This window comes from Hemitrygon akajei, chromosome 11 (assembly GCF_048418815.1).
Source record: "Hemitrygon akajei chromosome 11, sHemAka1.3, whole genome shotgun sequence".
Lineage (NCBI taxonomy): Eukaryota > Metazoa > Chordata > Chondrichthyes > Myliobatiformes > Dasyatidae > Hemitrygon > Hemitrygon akajei.
In genome coordinates this window covers 73,972,151-73,992,886 of record NC_133134.1, presented here as the reverse complement: position 1 = coordinate 73,992,886, position 20,736 = coordinate 73,972,151, and the positions used below count along the sequence as shown (strand labels likewise).

General features: G+C 44.7%; 1 protein-coding gene across 3 annotated transcripts in view; it reads right to left on the bottom strand.

The window, feature by feature from the left end:
* smad10a (SMAD family member 10a) overlaps positions 1 to 20,736 on the bottom strand; it is a 126,225-nt gene that overhangs the window by 16,695 nt on the left and 88,794 nt on the right. For 2 of the 3 annotated variants that reach the window (XM_073061139.1, XM_073061140.1), the window contains exons 6-7: positions 18,376 to 18,534; positions 11,654 to 11,767 (exon numbers count right to left, since the gene is read on the bottom strand). In XM_073061139.1, the coding sequence (XP_072917240.1) occupies positions 11,654 to 11,767; positions 18,376 to 18,534 (273 nt within the window). The remainder of the gene's footprint in view (positions 1 to 11,653; positions 11,768 to 18,375; positions 18,535 to 20,736) is intronic. The other variant, XM_073061141.1, reaches the window with a different exon arrangement.

The following is a 20,736-nucleotide window of genomic DNA, read 5'->3' as shown; positions in this document are numbered from 1 at the left end:
AAGAGCATTCTGACAGGCTGCATCACTGTTTGGTATGGGGGGTACTACTGCACAGAACCGAAAGAAGCTACAGAAGGTTGTAAAGTTAGTCAGCTCTGTCTTGGGTACTAGCCTCCACTGTATCCAAGACACCTTCAAGGAGTGCTGCCTCAGAAAGGACCCCCATCACCTTGGCCTCCTGGACTGTCACGTAAACCCTTACAGTTTACTGTCGTCCTTAAGACATGGAAACATGCTGACCTTACACAGCCAGTCTAGGCCCACCCAGGGTCAATGAGCACTGGACAATAAACTTCAGCATTAAAGCAAGTCCATCCGCCTAATGTGGATTTCCCACTTACATTTAAATTCTCGTCCCCATTCCCGTTGCCACATGTCAGTCCATGGTCTCAATGATGCCACACAGCTCGGAGGAGCAACACCTCAAATTCTGTCTGGGTAGCCTCCAAACTGATGGCATGAACATCGATTTCTAATTCTAGTAATTTTTTTCAAACCCTCTTCCTCCTCCTTCTATTCCCCAATGTGGCCTCTTACCTCCTCACCTGCCTATCACCTCCATCTGGATCCCCTCCTTCCCTTCCTCCCATGGTCTTCTCTCCTCTCCCATCAGATTCCTTCCTCTCCAGCCCTTTTACGTTCCCACCCACCTGGCTTCACCTGTCACCTTCTAGCTGTCTTCACCTCCCCCCACCTTCTTATTCTGGCATCTTTCCCCTTCCTTTGCAGTCCTGAAAGGTCTCGACACGAAATGTCGACTGCTTATTGATTTCCATAGATGCTGCCTGACCTGCTGAGTTCCTCCAGCATTGTGCATGTTGCCCTGGATTTCCAGTATCTGCAGAATCTCGCTTTTATCCTTACAGACTGAACCCTGATCGGTTTTACCTGGCACTGTGAAGCGGCTGCACTAACTGCTACGCTACCATGTCACCCTGTGCCAGGATTAACCACAATGCCATGGTTACGTTAGTTATTTTTGTCAGACTAATCACAGAATGTGCTGTACAAACAGATGACTATCATTGGTGGATGATAAGCACAGGAAACCACTTCGTTCTGCAAAGCAAGATATCTTGGTGACTAAAGATTGGACTGAATTAGACATTACAGAACAGCAATTATATGTAACAAGAACAAAGTTTCTGATACTAACAGTGTAGGAGAATTGCATGTAGAATAAACTATAGATATAAGTTTGATTTTTATCATAAGGTTGTGTTTATACAATCAGTAGCCATTTTATTAGCTACAGGAGTGAAACCCAGTATGGTCTGCTGCTGCTGTAGCCCGTCCACTTCAATATTCGACATGTTGTGTGTTCAGAGATGCTTTTCAACACACCACTGTTGTAAAGCGTGGTTATTTGAGTTACTGTCACATTCCACCACCTTGAAGCTGTCTAGCCATTCTCCTCTGATTTCTCTCATTAACAAAGCATTTTCGCCCACAGAGCTGCTGCTCGTTGAATGCTTTTGTTGTTTCTCACACCATTCTCTGTAAACTCTAGAGAGGCTGTTGTGCATGAAAATCCCAAGAGATCACTTTATGAGATACTCATAAACTGTCTGGCTCCAACAATCATTCCACGGTCAAAGTCACTGAGATCACGTTTCTTCCTCATCCTGATGTTTGGTCTGAACAACAACCATGTCTGCATGCTGTTAGGCACTGGGCTGCTGCCACGACGGGCTGATTAGATATTTGCATTAGATGTACCTAATAAAATGGCCACGTAGTGTATAATTAAGTATCACACAGCTGACATGTAGGGGGTTTAAGTGTCTAACAGTCACAAGGCAATGCAGCACAGATATGGGCTCTTTGACCCGAACCAAGAAGGCATGGCAGCAGCTCCACTTTGTTAGGAGTTCGAGGAGATTTGGTATACAGTCCACCCTCCTTATCCGCGAGTACCACATATGCGAATTCAACCAAGTGTGAATCGAGAAAACCCGGAAGTTCTCTCTCCAGCACTCGTTTCAGCATGTACAGACATTTTTCTTGTCATTATTCCCTAAACAATACAATATAACAACTATTTTACATAGCATTAGGTATTATAAGTAATCTAGAGATGATTTAAAGTATACGGGAGGATGTGCGTGGGTTATCGTGAATCAGGATCAACAAAACCGGAAGTTCTCTTACTAAGTGAGTCGTAACAGGTACATCTGGTATTATTTAGCATCAGTCAAACGTTTGTCTTAGTATATAGCATATATTTTACTTTTCTATGCATATAAAACACTTAAGAAACTTAAGTATTTCAATAATTAAACCACTGCGTTGCTTAGCAATAATTGTAGCTTTCATCGGGGCAGGGCCTTTCACATGCTCCATTATTCTCACTTTATCCTTTAAAATTGTTCTGATCGTTGACCGACTGCAGCCTAACGCTTTTCCAATGACCGATGGCATTTCACCTCTTTCCGATCACTTTATTACTTCCACTTTATTTTCAATCGTGATCACTTTCGCGAACAGAAACACTGCGGATTCAGAGCTCCACCGGGTCGTAATGTCCACCGCACTGAAACAGGTTAATTAAGGTTTGGGGTTCCGCTGGGTCCTAGAGACTACCAAACTGAGACAGGTTAAATAAGGGACTTGAGCATCCGTGTTTTTTGGTATCGGCGAGGGGTCCCGGAACCAATCCCTCGCGGATACGTAGGGCCGACTGTACAATGAAAGACTCTTCTGAATTTATTTTTCTTTAGAGATGCAGCATGGTAACAGGCCTTTCTGGTTAATGAGCCTGTGCCACCCAATTAACCCGTCACTCGACACCTTTGAAGCGTGAGAGTGAACTGGAGCACCCGGGGAAGCCCAGGCGGTCACAGGAAGAACATAACTCCTCACAGACAGCAGTGGAATCGAGCTTGGATTGCTTGTGCATTACACAAACTGCAACACTACTGTGGCGCCCCACAGTCGTGAATTCTGTAGATGTATACAGAGCTTGTTATGGAGCCTCCAATGGACAGGACCCTGCCCCTCATTCTCTGCTCCAAGGAACGAAGATCTAGCATGGGTGACCTCTCCCTGTAACTCAGGCCCTCTAGTCCTGGCAACATCTTCATCAATCTTTTCTACACTCCTTCCATTTTAGCCACACTGTTCCTATAGGGTGACAGACCAAAACTGCACACAGTACTGAAAGTGCTGCCTCACTTTGCTTAGCACCTTTGCCTTGCCCACCACAAAAGGCAGGATCACCATTTCAATTCAACTTCCCATTCTCATCCTGCCATACGCCCTATCCTCGTTATGTGCGTCTTCAGACTATGCGAATTCACGGTTATGTGTTGAGCCTATTTCTACCAATTTCTCCTTATATGCGTCCAAAACTCTCAGTTATACAAGGCTGTTGGGATGAGAAGCACCGCTTTCCCACCAACACACGTCCCGTGCGCACGCCTCACAGCCTCACTCCTGCCAGTCTTGCATTGCTTTTGGCAGTGTGCGGATGTGCGATCCTGCACTCTTAAACTTTTGTTGTTGTTACCTACAGTGCACTGATTTTGTGCTTGAAATATTTAACTATGCCTCCTGAGCGTCAAGTCCTGGGCCATCAGCCAAACAATAGAGTAGTTTAACACTTGAAAAAGAAAGTTGGAAATTATAAACAAGGCGGCATCAGGTGAAGGTAACACAGCTTTGGGACGCTATTTTGGCCTGGGTGAATCCCCCGCCTCTACCCTCCCAAAATAAAAAGTGCAGTGATTGATTCATCACAAGTGTCTTCAAAGATTGTTGCCAAAGTCTGTGACCCGATTATGACAAAAATGGAGAAAATGTTGAGTTTCTACATTGAGCATGAAGCAAAGAAAAAAACAACACTCAGTTCCGATCATCTTCGTGTGAAAGCTTTGAAAATTTATGGTCGCCTTTGTTCAGAGGCTAGTGAGGAAGTGTCAAGTGATATTGTTAGCTTTAATGCAAGTAAGGGATGGTTTTCTAAGTTTGCTAATCGTCACAGGCTTCACAACTTAACTGTGCATGGTGATGCACCATCAATAACTCACTCTGAGACGTAGGAAGCGAGGTATCGGCTTTTATTGACTGGAAGAATGAACAACACTACATCCTGGGGAATGAGGCCGGGCAACAGGCCTCAGTCGCCTTTATACAGGGGTCTGTGGGAGGAGCCACAGGAGCAGTCCAGACAGGTATATGTAGTTCACCACACATGGTGAGCAAGCTAGTGCTGACCACGAGGCTGCTGAACGCTACCCTGTGCAGCTGCGGGATACGATAGGCATCAGACCAAAGCAGGCGTTTAATGCAGACAAGACCGGGCTTTTTTGGAAGCGTATGCCGAAACACACTTACACAAGTAAGGATGAAAAGATTACGTTAACTTTCTATGATTTATTACGTTGAATATTACCTTAAATCGATGAAATACAATACAAATGTTGCCTTGTGGTACTGTTTTAGTGTCGTATTGGTATGAAAATGTGAATAAGTTACAGATAAAACATATTTAGCTAGTCCTCCAGAACGCATCCCTATTTTCTCCATTTAAATAATAATTCACATTTTGCGTTTTCCATATTATGCGTCGACTATGAGGAACATATCCCCCACATATAACGAGGATAGGGTGTATCTGTCCATAGCCTCCCCTACTGCTATAATGAGGCCAAATTCATGGCCTCTTGTACTGGAGGAGCAACACCTCATATTCTGTCTGGGTAGCCTCCAACCTGATGGCATGAACATCGATTTCTCCAGCTTCTGGTAATTTCACCGCCTCCCCCCTTTACTGTTCACCCTCCTTCCCCTTCTCTTCTCCTCACCTCCCCTCCTCTTTCCCTCTCTACCATGGTCCACTATCCTCTCCTATTAGGTCCTTCTTCAGCCCTTTACTTCTTCGGCCTGTCTTCCAGGTTCTTACTTCATCCTCCTCCTCCTCGCTCACCTGCCAGCTTGAACTCCCCCCCCCCCCCCCCCACCTTCTTATTCTGGCTTCCAAAGACAAGAAGATATAGGAGCAGAATTGGGCCATTTGGCCCATCGAGTCATCATGGCTGGTCCTTTTCCCCCTCAGCCCCAATCTCCTGCATCCCCCAGTATCCCATCATGCCCTGACTAATCAAGAATCTATCAAACTCTGCCTTAAATATATCCGATGACTTGGCCTCCACAGATTCACCACTCTCTGGCAAAAGACACTTCTTTTCATCTCTGTTCTAAAGGGATGTCCTTGTATTCTGAGGCTGTGCCCTCTGGTCTTAGACTCCCCCACCATAGGAAACATCCCCTCCACATCCACTCTACTGAGGCCTTTCAACATTTGATAGGTGTTAATGAGGTTACCCCTCATTCTTCTGAATTCCAGGAATTCAGGCCCAGAACCATCACACACTCTTCACATGACAAGCCATTCAATCCGGAATCATTTTTGTAAACCTCCTTTGAACCCTCTCCAGTGTCAGCACATCATTTCTTACATAAGGAACTCAAAACTGCTCTCAATACTCCAAGTGAGGCCTCACCAGTGCTTTATAAAGTTTCATCCTTTCTTTTACATTTTATTCCTTCCTCACCACAGACTCAACCTGCAACTCAACTTTTAAGGAATCCTGCACAAGGACTCCCAAGTACTTTTGCACCGCAGATTTTTAAATTTTCTCTCCATTTAGAAAATAGTCTACCCTTTCATTTCTTCTACCAAAGTACATGACCATACACTTCCCAACACTATTCCATCTGCCATTTCTTTGCCCATTCTCCTAATCTGTCCTGTCCTTCTGTAGCCTCTCTACTTCCTCAAAACTACCTGTCTCTCCAACGATCTTTGTATCATCCGCAAACTTGGCCACAAAATTCTGTCATCCAAATCATTGACATAACATAAAAAGAACCAGTCCCAACACTGCCCCCTATGGAACACCACTGGCAGCCACCCAGAAAAGGCTTCACAAAGTACACCACTGATGCAGTGGTCCAATCCCCACGTACAAACAAGCTGGATGAACTCAGCAGGTCGGGCAGCATCCATTGAAATGAGCAGTCAACGTTTCGGGCCGAGACCCTTCCTCAGGACTGAAGGAGGAGGGGGCAGGGGCCCTATAAAGAAGGTGGGGGGAGGGTGGAAAACCAATCAGAGGAAAGATCAAGGGGTGGGGGCGGGGAAGCAGGGAGGGGATAGGCTGGAGAGGTGAAGAAGGAATCTAAGGGGAAAGCATTATGGGTAGTAGAAGAAGGCAGATTCATGAGAGAGGTGATAGGCAACTGGAAGAGGAGGCAGAGTGAAAGTAGGATGGGGGGAAGGGAGAGGGAGGGAATTACTGGAAGTTGGAGAATTCGATGTTCATACCAAGGGGCTGGAGACTAACCAGACGGTATATGAGGTGTTGCTCCTCCAACCTCAGTTTGGCCTCATCATAGCAGTAGAGGAGGCCATGTACGGACATATCCGAATGGGAATGTGGAGCAGAGTTGAAGTGGGTGGCAACCGGGAGATCCTGTCTGTTGTAACGGACGGAGCGGAGGTGCTCGATGAAGCAGTCCCCCAATCTGCGTCGGGTCTCGCCGATGTAGAGGAGGCCGCACCGGGAGCACCGGATGCAATAGATGACCCCAACAGTCTCACAAGTGGAGTGTTACCTCATCTGGAAGGACTGTCTGGGGCCCTGAATGGTGGTAAGAGAGGAGGTATAGGGACAGGTGTAGCACTTACGCTTGCAGGGATAAGTACCAGGTGGGAGTTCTGTGGGGAGGGACGTGTGGACCAGGGAGTTGCGGAGGGAACGATCCCTGCGAAAAGCAGAGAGGGGTAGAGATGGAAAGATGTCCTTAGTGGTGGGGTCCTGTTGAGGGTGGCAGAAGTTGCGCAGAAAAGGCTTCCTTTATTCCCACACTCAGCCTCCTGTCAATCAGCCCCTGCTTTATTCATGCTAGAATCTTTCTTGTAATACCATTTGCTCTTAACTTGTTAAGCAGCCTCGTGTGTGGCACCTTGTCAAAGGCCTTCTGAAAATCTAAGTACACAACATCAACAACTGATTATCCTTTGTCTATCCTGGTTGTTATTCTTCAAAGAATTCCAACAGATTCGTCAGGCAAGGTTTTCCCTTGACGAAACCATTTTATCATGTGCCTCTAAGTACCCCGAAACCACGTCCTTAACAATCGATTCCAAGATAGGTCAGACTAACTGGCCTATAGTTTCCTTTCTTCTTGAAAAGTGGAGTGAGATTTGCAATTTTCCATTCCTCTGGGACCATGCCAGAATTAACTGATTCTTGAAAGTTCATTAAATAATGTCCCCACAATCTCTTCAACCACCTCTTTCAGAACCCTCCAGGTGACTTATCTACCTTCAGACCTTTCAGTTTCTCAAGCACCTTTTCCCTGGTAATGGCAATTTCACACTTCTGTCCCCGACTCTCTTGAACCTCCAGCACACTGCTAGTGTCTTCCACAGTGAAGACTGATCTGATGCAAGATACTTATTCAGTTTGTCTGCCATTACCTTGTTCCCCATTACTATCTCTCCAACATCGTTTTCTAGTGGTCCCATATTCACTCTCATCTCTCTTTTACACTTTACATATCTGAAGAAACTTTTGGTATCCTCTTTCATAGATTGGCTAGCTCACGTTTGTATTCTATCTTTATGACTTTATTAGTAATCTTCTGTTGGTTTCTAAAGCTTCCCAATCCTCTAACTGTCCATTAATTTTTGCTCTATTATAGGCCTTCTCTTTGGCTCTTATGTTGATTTTGACTTCTATTGTTAGCCACAGTTGTATCATTCTGCTTTTAAAATGTTTCTTCCTCTTCGGGATGTATATATCCTGAACCTGCCAAATTACTCCCAGAAATTCCAGCCAATACTTCTTCAGCGGTCTGAACGGGGCACGACTGCGCAAGTGTGTGGAGGTCAGCCAGTGAGAACAGCGGGAAGAGTTTAAAAAGAAGACAGATTTATACAGCAGGCATCATGGCAGAGGTAGACAGAATAGGAAGGCTTTGGCGATAAAGGGTCAAGGCGAGGTAGGTTATCTGTGTAGAATACAGACAGAAAGTATGTGTGTGAAGCCAGTTTTCTGTGCTTGGTGTCAGATGTGGGAAGTCCGGGAGCTTCCCAGCCTCCCGGACGGCCACATCTGAGCCACATGCGACGAGCTGCAGCTCCTTAGGGACCATGTTAGGGAGCTGGAGATGCAGCTCAGTGACCTTTGTCTGGTCAGGGAGAGTGAGGAGGTGATAGAGAGGATTTATAGGCAGGTGGTCACACCGGGGTCTGGGGAGACAGATAAGTGGGTAATAGTCATGAGAGGGAAGGGCAAGAGGCAGGTGCCAGCGAGTACCCCAGTGGCTGTCCCCTTTAACAATAAGTACTCCTATTGAGTACTGTTGGGGGAGACAGCCTACCTGGGGGAAGCAACAGTGGTTGAACCTCTGGCACAGAGTCCGGCCCTGTGGCTCAGAAGGGTAGGGAAAGGAAGAGAAAGGCAGTAGTGATAAGGGACCCTATAGTTAGGGGGTCAGATAGGCGATTCTGTGGACGCAGATGTTTAGATGTTTCAGAAAGGGCAGGAAAAAAACACTGATGGTAGTTTTCCTCCCAGGTACAGGGTCCAGGGAGTTTCTGATCGCGTCCATGATATCTTGAAGTGGGAAGGAGAACAGCCAGAGGTCATGGTACACATTGGTACCAACGACATAGGTAGGAAAAGGGAGGAGGTCCTGAAAACAGACTCCAGGGAGTTAGGATGGAAGCTGAGAAGCAGGACCACAAAGGTAGTCATCCTGGGATTACTGCCTGTGCCACGTGACAGTGAGTACAGGAATAGAGTGAGGTGGAGGATAAATGCCTGGCTGAGGGATTAGAGCAGGGGCAGGGATTCAGATTTCTGGATCATTGGTACCTCTTCTGGGACAGATGTAACCTGTACAAAAAGGATGGGTTGCACTTGAATCCCAGGGGTCCAATATCCTGGTGGGAGGTTTGCTAAGGCTACTGGGGAGAGTTTGAACTAGAATTGCTGGAGGGTGGGAACTGAACTGAAGTGACAGAGGAAAGGGAGGTTGGCTCACAAATAGAGAAAGCTTGGAGACAGTACTAAAGGGAGAATAGGCAGGTGATAGAGAAGGAATGCGCTCAGACCAATAGTTTGAGATGTGTCTATTTTAATGCGAGGAGTATTAGGAACAAAGCAGATGAACTTAGAGCGTGGATCAGCATTTGGAGCTACGATGTTGTGGCCATTACAGAGACTTGGATGGTGCAGGGGCAGGAATGGTTACTTCAAGTGCCAGGCTTTAGATGTTTCAGAAAGGACAGGGAAGGAGGCAAAAGAGGTGGGGGTGTGGCACTGCTGATCATGGATAGTGTCACGGCTGCAGAAAAGGAGGAAGTAATGCAGGGGTTGTCTATGGAGTGTCTGTCGGTGGAAATTAGGAACAGAAAGGGATCAATAACTCTACTAGGTGTTTTTTTAATAGACTACCCAGTAGTAACAGGGACATCGAGGAGCAGATAGGGAGACAGATTCTGGAAAGATGTAATAATAACAAGGTTGTTGTGGTGGGAGATTTTAATTTTCCAAATATAGATTGGCATCTCCCTAGAGTGAGGGGTTTAGATGAGGTGGAGTTTGTTAGGTGTGTTCAAGAAGGTTTCTTAACACAATATGTAGATAAGCTTACAAGAGGAGAGGCTGTACTTGATTTGGTATTGGGAAATGAACCTGGTCAGGTGTCAGATCTCTCAAAGGGAGAGCATTTTGGAGATAGTGATCACAATTCTATCTCCTTTACCATAGCATTGAAGAGGGATAGGAACAGACAAGTTAAGGTAAAAGTTTAATTGGAGTAAGGGGAAATATGAGGCTATCAGGCAGGACTTGGAAGCATAAATCTCAGGGAAACATACAGAAGAAATGTGGCACATGTTCAGGGGATGTCTGCGTGGAGTTCTGCATAGGTATGTTCCAATGAGACGGAAAGGATGGTAGGCTACAGGAACCAACACAAAGGCTGTTGTAAATCTAGTCAAGAAGAAGAGCTTATGAAAGGTTCAAAAAACTAGGTAATGATAGAGATCTAGAAGATTATAAGGCTAGCAGCAAGGAGCTTAAGAATGAAATTAGGAGAGCCAGAAGGGGCCATGAGAAGGCCTTGGCGGACAGGATTAAGGAAAACCCCAAGGCATTCTACATGTATGTGAAGAGAAAGAAGATAAGATGTAAGAGAATAGGACCAATCAAGTGTGACAATGGGAAAGTGTGTATGGAACCAGAGGAGATGCAGAGGTACTTCATAAGTACTTTGCTTCAGTATTCACTATGGAAAAGGATCTTGGCGATTGTAGGGATGACTTACCGCGGACTGAAAAGCTTGAGCACGTAGATATTAAGGAAGAAGATGTGCTGGAGATTTTGGAAAGCATCAAGTTGGATAAGTCACCGGGACCGGATGGGATGTACCCCAGGCTACTGTGGGAGGTGAGGGAGGAGATTGCTGAGCCTCTGGCGATGATCTTTACATCATCAATGAGGATGGGAGAGGTTTCGGAAGATTGGAGGGTTGCGGATGCTGTTCCCTTATTCAAGAAAGGGAGTTGAGATAGCCCAGGAAATTATAGACCAGTGAGTCTTACTTCAGTGGTTGGTAAGTTGATGGAGAAGAACCTGAGAGGCAGGATTTATGAACATTTGGAGAGGCATAATATGATCAGGAATGGTCAGCATGGCTTTATCAAGGGCAGGTCGTGCCTTACGAGCCTGATTGAATTTTTTGAGGATGTGACTAAACACATTGATGAAGGTAGAGCCGTAAATGTAGTGTATATGGATTTTAGCAAGGCATTTGATAAAGTACCCCATGCAAGGCTTATTGAGAAAGGAAGGAGGCATGGGAACCAAGGGGACATAACTTTGTGGATCCAGAACTGGCTTGACCACAGAAGGCAAAGAGTGGTTGTAGACGGGTCATATTCTGCATGGAGGTCGGTCACCAGTGGTGTGCCTCAGGGATCTGTTCTGGGACCCTTACTCTTTGTGATTTTTATAAATGACCTGGATGAATAAGTGGAGGGATGGGTTAGTAAATTTGCTGATGACACAAAGGTTGAGGGTGTAGTGGACAGCGTGGAGGGCTGTCAGAGGTTACAGTGGGACATTGATAGGATGCAAAACTGGGCTGCGATGTGGCAGATGGAGTTCAACCCAGATAAGTGTGAGGTGGTTCATTTTGGCAGGTCAGATATGATGGCAGAATATAGTATTAATGGCCAGACTCTTGGCTCCATTGTAATACTGATATATCTGACTTCAGCTTTTCCTTCTTAAATTGCAGGATGAATAATATGATCACTGGCTCCTCGGGGTTCCTTTACCTTAAGCTCTCTAATCAATTAAAACTCCTTGCACTTCCTTCTCCTCCTTCCTTTCCAGTTCTGATAAAGAGACTTGGCCCGAAACGGTAATTGTTTTTCCCCTCCACAGACGCTTCCTGACCTGCTGAGTTTCTCCAGCATATTGTGTGTGTTGCTCTCTCGTATAAATATGATTTGCTGCAACAACTGTCTTGACTAAGAATTGGGTGCCTGCACTGTGAGTTTGGATTTGTCTAGGTCTATGACACAGAGCTGTATATTTATTCATCTTGCCTCTCACACCCAGAGACTTACAGTAATGGCTTGGGTGATGAAGCGATGGCTGGTGCTGCCCATGTCCGTTTTGCTGGGGCCCGATATTCGGGGTGTAGGCAGCCGTGCTGCTGCCTGTCCACGTGGCTGTTGTATCTGTGGGACAAGGAAGAAAAATAATCCGTCAGCTCTAATGTAACTATACATAAACAATCAGAACTACTGCATTTAATTTATTTTGTAAATGAGTTTATATTGCAAACCTGTTAATCTGAGTAATACATGCTGTATATATCCAGTATACCAAGCAGCATCCATGGAGAGAGAACCTGAGATAATATCTGAGCTCAATGTAGCACACCCTCCTCAAAAGGCTAAGAAAATTCAGCATGACCCTGATAACCCTCACCAGTTTTTACAAATGCACCTTAGAAGTATCCTATTCAGGCTTTGTATGGCAAGAAATTGCAGAGTTGTGGACACAGCTCGGTCGATCACACAAGCTAGCCACCCTTCCACTGACAACATCTACGCTTCCCGCTGCGTAAAGCGGCTGACAATCGAGGATCATTCTCTTTTCTCCTTCCATCAGACAGAAGATAGAAAAGTTTAAAAACATACACCACTTGGCTCATGGGCCATCCCAAATGTCACCAGGTTTTTCAAATGGACTCTTCTTGAAGATGATCTCAATCTCCTAATCTACCTCACCAGCATGTCACAGGAACCAGCCTCCATCTATGGACACTGCAGCCAACATAATCAAAGCCCACCACACATGACATTCTCTCTTCTCCTCTTTCATCGGGCAGAAGACACAAAAGCCTGAAAGTTCGTACCACCATGCGAGAGAGCCACTCCAACCCCATTGATATCAGGCTCTTGCATGGATGATAAGATGGACTCTTCGCCTCACTATCAATCTCATTATAATCTTGCACATTGTTTACCTGCACTGCACTTTTTTGGCATCTTTTGCACTTTATTATGCATTGTTATTGTTACATCCTCACTCACTTACTCTATGTAAATGAGTTTATACTGCAAGCCTGTTAATCTCAATGACGTATGCTGTATGTATATGGCGGGAGACTGGGGCTGAGAGGAAAATGGATCAGCCATGATGAAATGGAGGAGCAGACTCGATGGGCCAAGTGGCCTCATTCTACCCTTACATCTTATGGTCTTAAACAGTATATAAACTTTTCACTGTATCTTGGCACGTGTGACAATAATAAACCAATATCAATACTTGGAAAGACTCATGCAGACATGGTGAAGCGTCTCAGCATGAAAAGTCATTTCTATAGATGCTGCCTAACCTGCTGAGTTCCTCCAACATTTTGTGTTTACATTACCAAAACTTTGTCTCCCTGCACTGCACCTTCCTTGCAATTGTAACACTAGTTAGTAATGCTTTTCCCTTTTGTACTATCTCAATGTACATTGTTTGGAATAATCTGTCTGGATGGCATGCAAAGCAACAGTTCTTCACTGTACATATGACAATAATCAACCAATTAACAAGATAATACCACTCATAGTTTCAGCAAGTTACTCCCTCTGCTTACAACTGGAAGGCCACCACCTCTCCCATTACAACAGCTTCTTCTTCATGACCATGAGGTGAATGAACACCCTGTCACCACTGAGGTTCTGTCACTGGGACAGCGACCTGTGCATTTTGAATTATATCTTATTGACCTATTTGTGGTAATATTCACCACAACTCAGCAGGTCAGGTAGCATCTATGAAGGGGAACAAACAGTCGACGTTTCAGGCTGAGACTCCTCATCAGGACTGGAGAGGAAGGGGAAGAAGCCAGAATAAGAAAGTGGGGGAGAGGGAGCAGTACAAGCTGGCAGGTGACAGGTGAGACCAGGTGAGGGGAAGGTGGGTGGGTGGGGGAGAGGGGGGATGAAGTGAGACACTGGCAGGTGACAGGTGAGGGGAAGTTGGGTGGGTGGGGGAGGGAGGATGAAGTGAGGAGCTGGCAGGTGGTAGGTGAAAAACCTGAACCAGGGTAGATAACTTCTCCTCACTCAAAGGATGTACTTTGTATTGAAAGAACAGGCAGGGGCATAGGCAGTGGTGTGGCTCTGTTGATATCAGATGGAATTACATCTTTAGAAACTGCAAGGATTTAAAAAAAAGATGGGAATCATATGTAGGCCTCCAAATAGTAGCCAAGATGTGGGGTTGAGATTGCAGAGGGAGCTGGAAAAAGTGTGTAATAAAGGCGATGACACAATTGTAATTGGGGACTTCAAGATGCAAGAGAATTGGGAAAATCAGGTTGGTGTTGGATCGCAAGAGAGGGTATTTATTGAATGCCTACAAGATGGCTTTTCAGAGCAGCTTGTGCTCAAGTCTACTCGGAGAAAGGCTATCTTAGATTGAGTTTATTAATACCCCAGATCTTATTAGGGAGCGTAACATAAAGGAACCATTAGGAGACAGTGATCATAACATGATTGAATTCATACTGCAATCTGAGGGAGAAGCATAACTCACATGTGTCAGTATTGCAATGGAATAAAGGGAATTACCGAGGCATGAGAGAGGGGCTTGCCCAGGTGGATTGGAGGAGGATACTGGCAGGGATGACGGCAGAGCAGAGCAGGGCTGAAGTTTCTGGGAATAGTTCACAAGGCGCAGGATAGTTATGTCCCACAGAGGAAGAAGCTCTCAGACGGCAGGGGTAGGCAACCATGGTTGACAAGGGAAGTTAAGGACTGCATACAAGCCGAGGAAAGGGGATATAAGGCAGCAAAAATGAGTGGGAAGTTGGATGATTGCGAAACTTTTAAAGTCCAACAAAAGGCAACTAAAAAAAAAGCTATAAGAAGGAAGAAGATTAAATATGAGGGCAGACTAGCCAATAAGATAAAGCAGGATACCAAAAGGTTTTTTTTCCAATTATATAAAGAGTAAAAGGGAGGTGAGAGTTGATAGAGGACCACTGAAAATGACACTGGTGAGGTAGTAATGGGGGACAAAGAAATGGCAGATGAACTTATTATGTTCTTTGCATCATTCTTCACTGTGGAAGACATTAGCAGTGTTGCAAAGGTCCATGAGTGTCAGGGAGCAGGAGAGAGTGCCATTGCTATTACAAAGGAAAAAGTGCTAAGCAAACTTAAGGTGGATAAGTCAACTGGACCAGATGGACTACATCCCAGAGTCCTGAGAGAGGTTGCTGAAGAGATAACAGATGCATTGGTCATGATCTTTCAAGAATCATTTGATTCTGGCATGGTCCTGGAGGACTATTAGATTGCAAATGTCACTCCACTCTTTAAGGGGGGGGGGGGGGGGGGGGAGAGACAAAAGAAAGAAAATTATAGGCCAGTTAGCCTAACCTCAGTGCTTGAGGAAGTGTTTGAGTTTATTATTAAGGATGAGGTTCCAAGGTACTTGGCGACTAATGATAAAATACCGTAGATTCCGGACTACAGAGCGCACCTGATTAAAAGCCGCTGGCTCTAATTTTAGAAAGAAAATCAATTTTTTACTTGTACAGGCCGCACCGGATTTTCGGCCGCAGGTGTCCCACGTTGTAATATGAGATATTTACACAGAAAGATATTACACGTGAGGATTTTTTAACTTTTAATTAAATCCATATGGTAACATAAACAAATACATATTGCAAATGCTTTTTTTCGAACCGTGCCTGTAACGCGGCTACTTTTAAATATACGTTGCGTATACTTTTTTACTGAACAACATTCCAATATCTCCGAACGACTGGTAAAAAATATATATACTGCAGCCTACCAGGAAAAGTTATTGATCGCCTTTAACTTAAAAGCAGCGTTCGCTCAGATCCAATGCCGCTCGCCCCCCTCCTTCCCGTTTATCGCAAACTGGCATTTTTCCCACAAGACGCGGCGAAACCGGGTGTGACGTCATAGCATCCCGCGATGTAGTACAGAAAACAAATATAGTTAAAACACTTCTAACTTTAACTAGAAAATGAATTACTAAGCGAAAATATTATAAACTAAATAACTGCCATAAAGGCAGCACAATGCTTTTCTTCGAGTGTTTTCCATGTTGATGAGGGTGAGTACAAATGACTGATTTACAATAATTTAATTGTGAAAGTGCGCTTGATTTATCGTACAATTTCATTGGACCTCTGTGAACTACTCATCAATTTTATTGGTCTACTGTTACGAGGCAAAATGTTTTTGGCGGCATGAAAAAAATCATGCATTAGCCGCACTGTATTAAAGGCCGCAAAGTTCAAAGCTGTTCAAAATGTGGGAAAAAAGTAGCAGCTTATAATCCGACATCTACGGTAAGTCAAATTCAGCACGGTTTCTGTAAAGGGAAATCTTGTCTAACAAATCTGTTAAGAGTTCTTTGAGGAAGTAACAAGCAGGGTGGTCAAAGGCGAGGCAGTGGATGTCATTTACTTGGATTTTCAGAAGGTGTTTGATAAGGTGCCACACTATGCTACTTAACAAGACAAAATCCTATGAGTGTTACAGGAAAGACACTGGCGTGGACAGCAGAATGGCTGACAGGCAGGAGGCAGCGAGTGGGAATAAAAGGGGCCTTTTCTGGTTGGCTGCCGGAGACTAGTGGTGTTCCTCAGAGGTCTGTATTGGGACCGCTCCTCTTCACATTGTCTGTCAATGATTTAGATAACGGAATTGATGGCTTTGTGGTAAAGTTTGCAGAAAGGTACAGTAGTGCAGACTATTATCTAAATGAGAAGGACTTGGGAGTCCTCGTACAAGACACAGAAGGTTAATTCACAGGTTGAATCTGTGGTAAAGAAGGCAAATGTAATGTTGGCATTTACTTCAAGGGGAATAGGATATAAAAGGAAGGAGATAATGCCGAGCCTTTGTAAGACATTAGTCTCGCACTTGGAGTACTGTCAACAGTTTTGGGCCCCATATCTTAGAAAGGAGGTGTTGTCATTGGCAAGAGACCAGAGGAGGTTCACGAGGATGATTCGGGGAATGAAGGGATTAACATACAAGGAGTGTTTGGCAACTTTGAGCCTGTACTCACTGGAATTTAGAAGAATTTGGGGGGGGGGGGGGAGGGGGATCTCATTGACACCTCCCAAATGTTGAAAGGGCTAGATAGGGTGGATGTGGAGAGGAGGCTTCCTGTGGTGGGGGTATCAGTGAATCTTGGGAATGTTCTGCCACAGACTGCGGTGGAGGCCAAGTCTGTGGGTATACTTAAGATGGAAGTTGATTGTTTCCTGATCGGTCAGGGCATCAAAAGATATGGCAAGAAGGCAGGTGTATGAGGTAAGTGGGATTCAGGATCAGCCATGACGGAATGGCAGAGAAGACTGAAAGGCCTAATTCTACTCCTATGTCCTATGTTTAAAGGATGTGAAACAACCTCTCTGCCTAGGGGGAGGAAAATGTAAGTCTAAAGCAAAGTACATACATGTCACCATATACAACCCTGAGATTAATTACCTTGCGGGCATTCACAAAAACAATAGAATCAACGAAAAACTGCACCTCACAGGACAGACCAAAGTGCAAAAGACAATAAACTGTGCAAACACAAAAGATAAAATAATAATAATAAATAAATAAGCGATAAATATCCAGAACATGAAATGAAGGGTGCTTGAAAATGAGTCCATGGGTTGAGGGAATGCCTCAGTAATGGGGCAAGTGAAGTTGAGTGAAGTTAGCCCCTTTGGTATCTGTAAGTAATTTCTGGTCATTTTAATTGAAGAATTAGAGAACTCGATGTTTCTGCCATTAGGCTGGAGGCAATGCGGATGGAATACGAGCAGCATGATGCCATTTCATAGTCAATTCTCTAAGTAGTGTCCTATTACATTCTTTAAAACCAATAGGACTGCTGTCACTGACATGACTCTGTTGGATGGTACATAGCTATAAAAATTACACCTCCCCAGGCTCTAGAGTTTATGATCCAGTATCACATTTCATGAGGAATTAAAACCACTCCCTCTGAACTGAAATAGCAGCACTTTCTCTCTCCACAGATGCTGCCGGAGCTGCTGAGTGCTTCCAACATTGTGATTTTATTCAACAAGCTGCCAGTGGTGCAAATTCCCATTTATATTGCAGTTTGAAATCTGGAGCAACAGTCAGGCACAATGTGCTTCAAACAGTCACAATTACAAAAGGGGAACACACTGTGTATTGGGAGACCACTTTGTCTATCACCTCTGCTCTGTCTGCTGAAAGTGGAATTTCCCAGTGGCCAACCATTTAAATTCCTAACCCCATTCCCATTCCAACATGTCAGCTCATGGCTTCCTCCTTTGCCAAGAGGCACCTCTCAGAGTGGAGAAGCAACACCCGATATTCTGTCTAAGAAACCTCCAACCTAATTTCTCCTTCCAGTACTTCTTTCCTCTCTTCCTTCCCTCTTCATTTCCCCACACTGGCCTTTTACCTCTTCTTCTCACCTGCCTAATACCCCCCCCCCCAAGTGCCCCACATTCTTCTCTTTCTCTGATGGTCTACTCTCCTCTCCTATGATTCCTTCTTCACCAGCCCTTTACCTCTCTCACCCACCTGGCTTCACCTATCACCTTCCAGCCATCCTCCTTCCCCTCCCCCACCTTTTAAGTTTGGATTCTTCTCCCTTCTTTCCGGTCCTGAAGAAGGGTCTCAGCCAGAAGTGTACACTGTTTATTCATTTCCGTGGAAGCTGCCTGACCTGCAGAGATCCTCCAGCATTTAGTGTGTGTTATTATGGATTTGCAGCACCTGCAGAATCATTTGTGTTTATGACTTACTGTGGTACGGCTGTTTCAGTGGAGGGAATCCGTTCTGCTGAGACGGATGAGGGGCGGCCGTCGTGGGGGGTGTCGGGGGAGGTGCAATCTGTTGTAGTGGTGGAGCAATCTGCAGCAAGCCTTCACTGTGGTTCATGTTGAGGAGCGAACTGTTGGCTGCTGAGAGAAAGCAGGTTAGAAGTTACCTTCTGAGTGGAAAAATAATTCTTCAGTTAAAACTGAAGCCACAGTCGCCACAGGGGAAACTGGGGCACCACAGTAAGGAAGCAGTGAGCACGACACTGCTAGAGTTCAGGTTGTCGGAGTTCAATTCTGTCGTCCTCTATAAGGAGTTCGTACGTACACTCCACCAAACGAGTGTGGGTTTCCTCCGGGTGCTCCAGTTTCCTCCCACAGAACAAAGACAATCTGGTTAGTAGGTAAATTGCTCACTGTGGATTGTCCTCTGATTAGGCTAGGGGTTAAATAGGTGGGTTGCTGGGCAGCACAGATCAATGGGCTGGAAGAGCCTGTTCAGTGCTGTATCTCTAAATAAATAAATACAACTCTTGAAATGATTTAAACATTTCCATTTCAATCATTCCACCATGGTAACAGAATGATAAAGGTAGGTAAGTAAGAGACACCTTAGCCACAGACACCAACTCTACCCATAGTAGAACATAAAGACAAAGATATCTTAAGTTTTATTTGTTACATGTACATTGACACATACAATAAAACGTAGCGTTTTCATGAAATCAAATCAGTGAGGATTGTGCTGGGGAACCTGTAAGAGTAGCAACACTTCCAGCACCAACATAGTATACCCACAATTTATTAACCCTAGCCCGTACATCTTCAGAATGAGAGGGGAAACCGGAGCATCCGGAGGAAACTCTTGTGGTCACAGGGAGAATATCCAGGTTCCTTAGTGAGAGCAGTGGGAATTGTACCCAGATCAGAGATCATTGGTGTTACACCAACTGCTATGCTACCAACACCTTCCTTAGAGAAAGAAACTTCATAGAATTATTGCATAACAAGATTGCATAATTATTGCATATTGCATAATTTGTACCACTTCTATTAAGTTCAGTGATGCAAGGCCACAGAATCTAATCAACTATGGAGCCAGCACACACACACACAACTATTGTTGGCTGAATTTCAGATAGTGAAGAGGAGGCATACAGGACTGAGATAGATCAGCTGGTTGAGAGGTATCACAATAACGTTGGAATTAATTGTGGACCTTAGGAAGTGGGGCGGAGGGGGGGGGGGGATATCAGGGGACAACAGTGGAAGAGGTGAGCAACTTCAAGATCCTGTGCCTCAGTGTCTCTTAAGATTTATTTTGGACCCAACACATTGATGCAATTACAAAGACAGCAACTATATTTCATTAGGCATTTGAGAACTGGTATGTTCCCAAAGACTCTAGCAAATTTCTACAGCTGTACCATGACTAGTTGCATCACTGTCTGGTATGGAGGCACCAATGCACAGGATCGGAAAAAGTTGTACAGGGTTACAGAGTCAGCCAGCTCCGTCACGGGCACTGGCCTCCCCAGCATCAAGGACATCTTTAAAGATGATTCCTCAAGAAGGTGACGGCCATTATTAAGGACACCCCACCCCCCCCACCCCATCACCCAGAACATGCCCTCTTCTCATTGCTAGAAGGTACAGGAGCCTGAAGACGCACACACAATATTTTAGGAACAGCTTCCCCTCTCCAGCATCAGATTTCTGAACACCCCACGAACCCTGCCTCACTATTTTGCTATTTCCACTACAGGTGGCTCCCGCTTTTCGAACGTTCGATTTACGACAACTCGCTGTTACAAAAGACTTGCATTAATACCTGTTTTCGCTAACCAAAGAGGATTTTTGCTTTTATGAAAAAAAGACGCCTGCTTTATACGTGTGTTTACCTCAAGAAAGACTACAATGACCGTGAAGCCTTGTGCGGGCAGTTGTTTGCACATGCGTGTACGTGCTGATTTTTTTTCTTCAAATCGATTTTGGCTCGCTGCCTTCCTGAGTTTGATAAGTGAAACTACACCGTTCCTACAATATTTCTACTTTATATATCATTCCTGCTTTTACTATATGTTAGTGTTATTTTAGGTTTCGTGTTATTTGCTTTGATTTGGTAGGGTTTTTTTTTGGGTCTGGGAATGCTCAAAAATTTTTCCCATATAAATTAATGGTAATTGCTTCTTCGCTTTACGACATTTCAGATTACAAACATTTTCATAGGAACGTTCTACCTTTGGATTGCAGGGGAAACCTGTTTTATTTATTTTTTATACATTCTTATTGCAGCTTGAAATAATTTTTATGTATTGCAGTATACTGCTGCTGCAAAAGAACAAA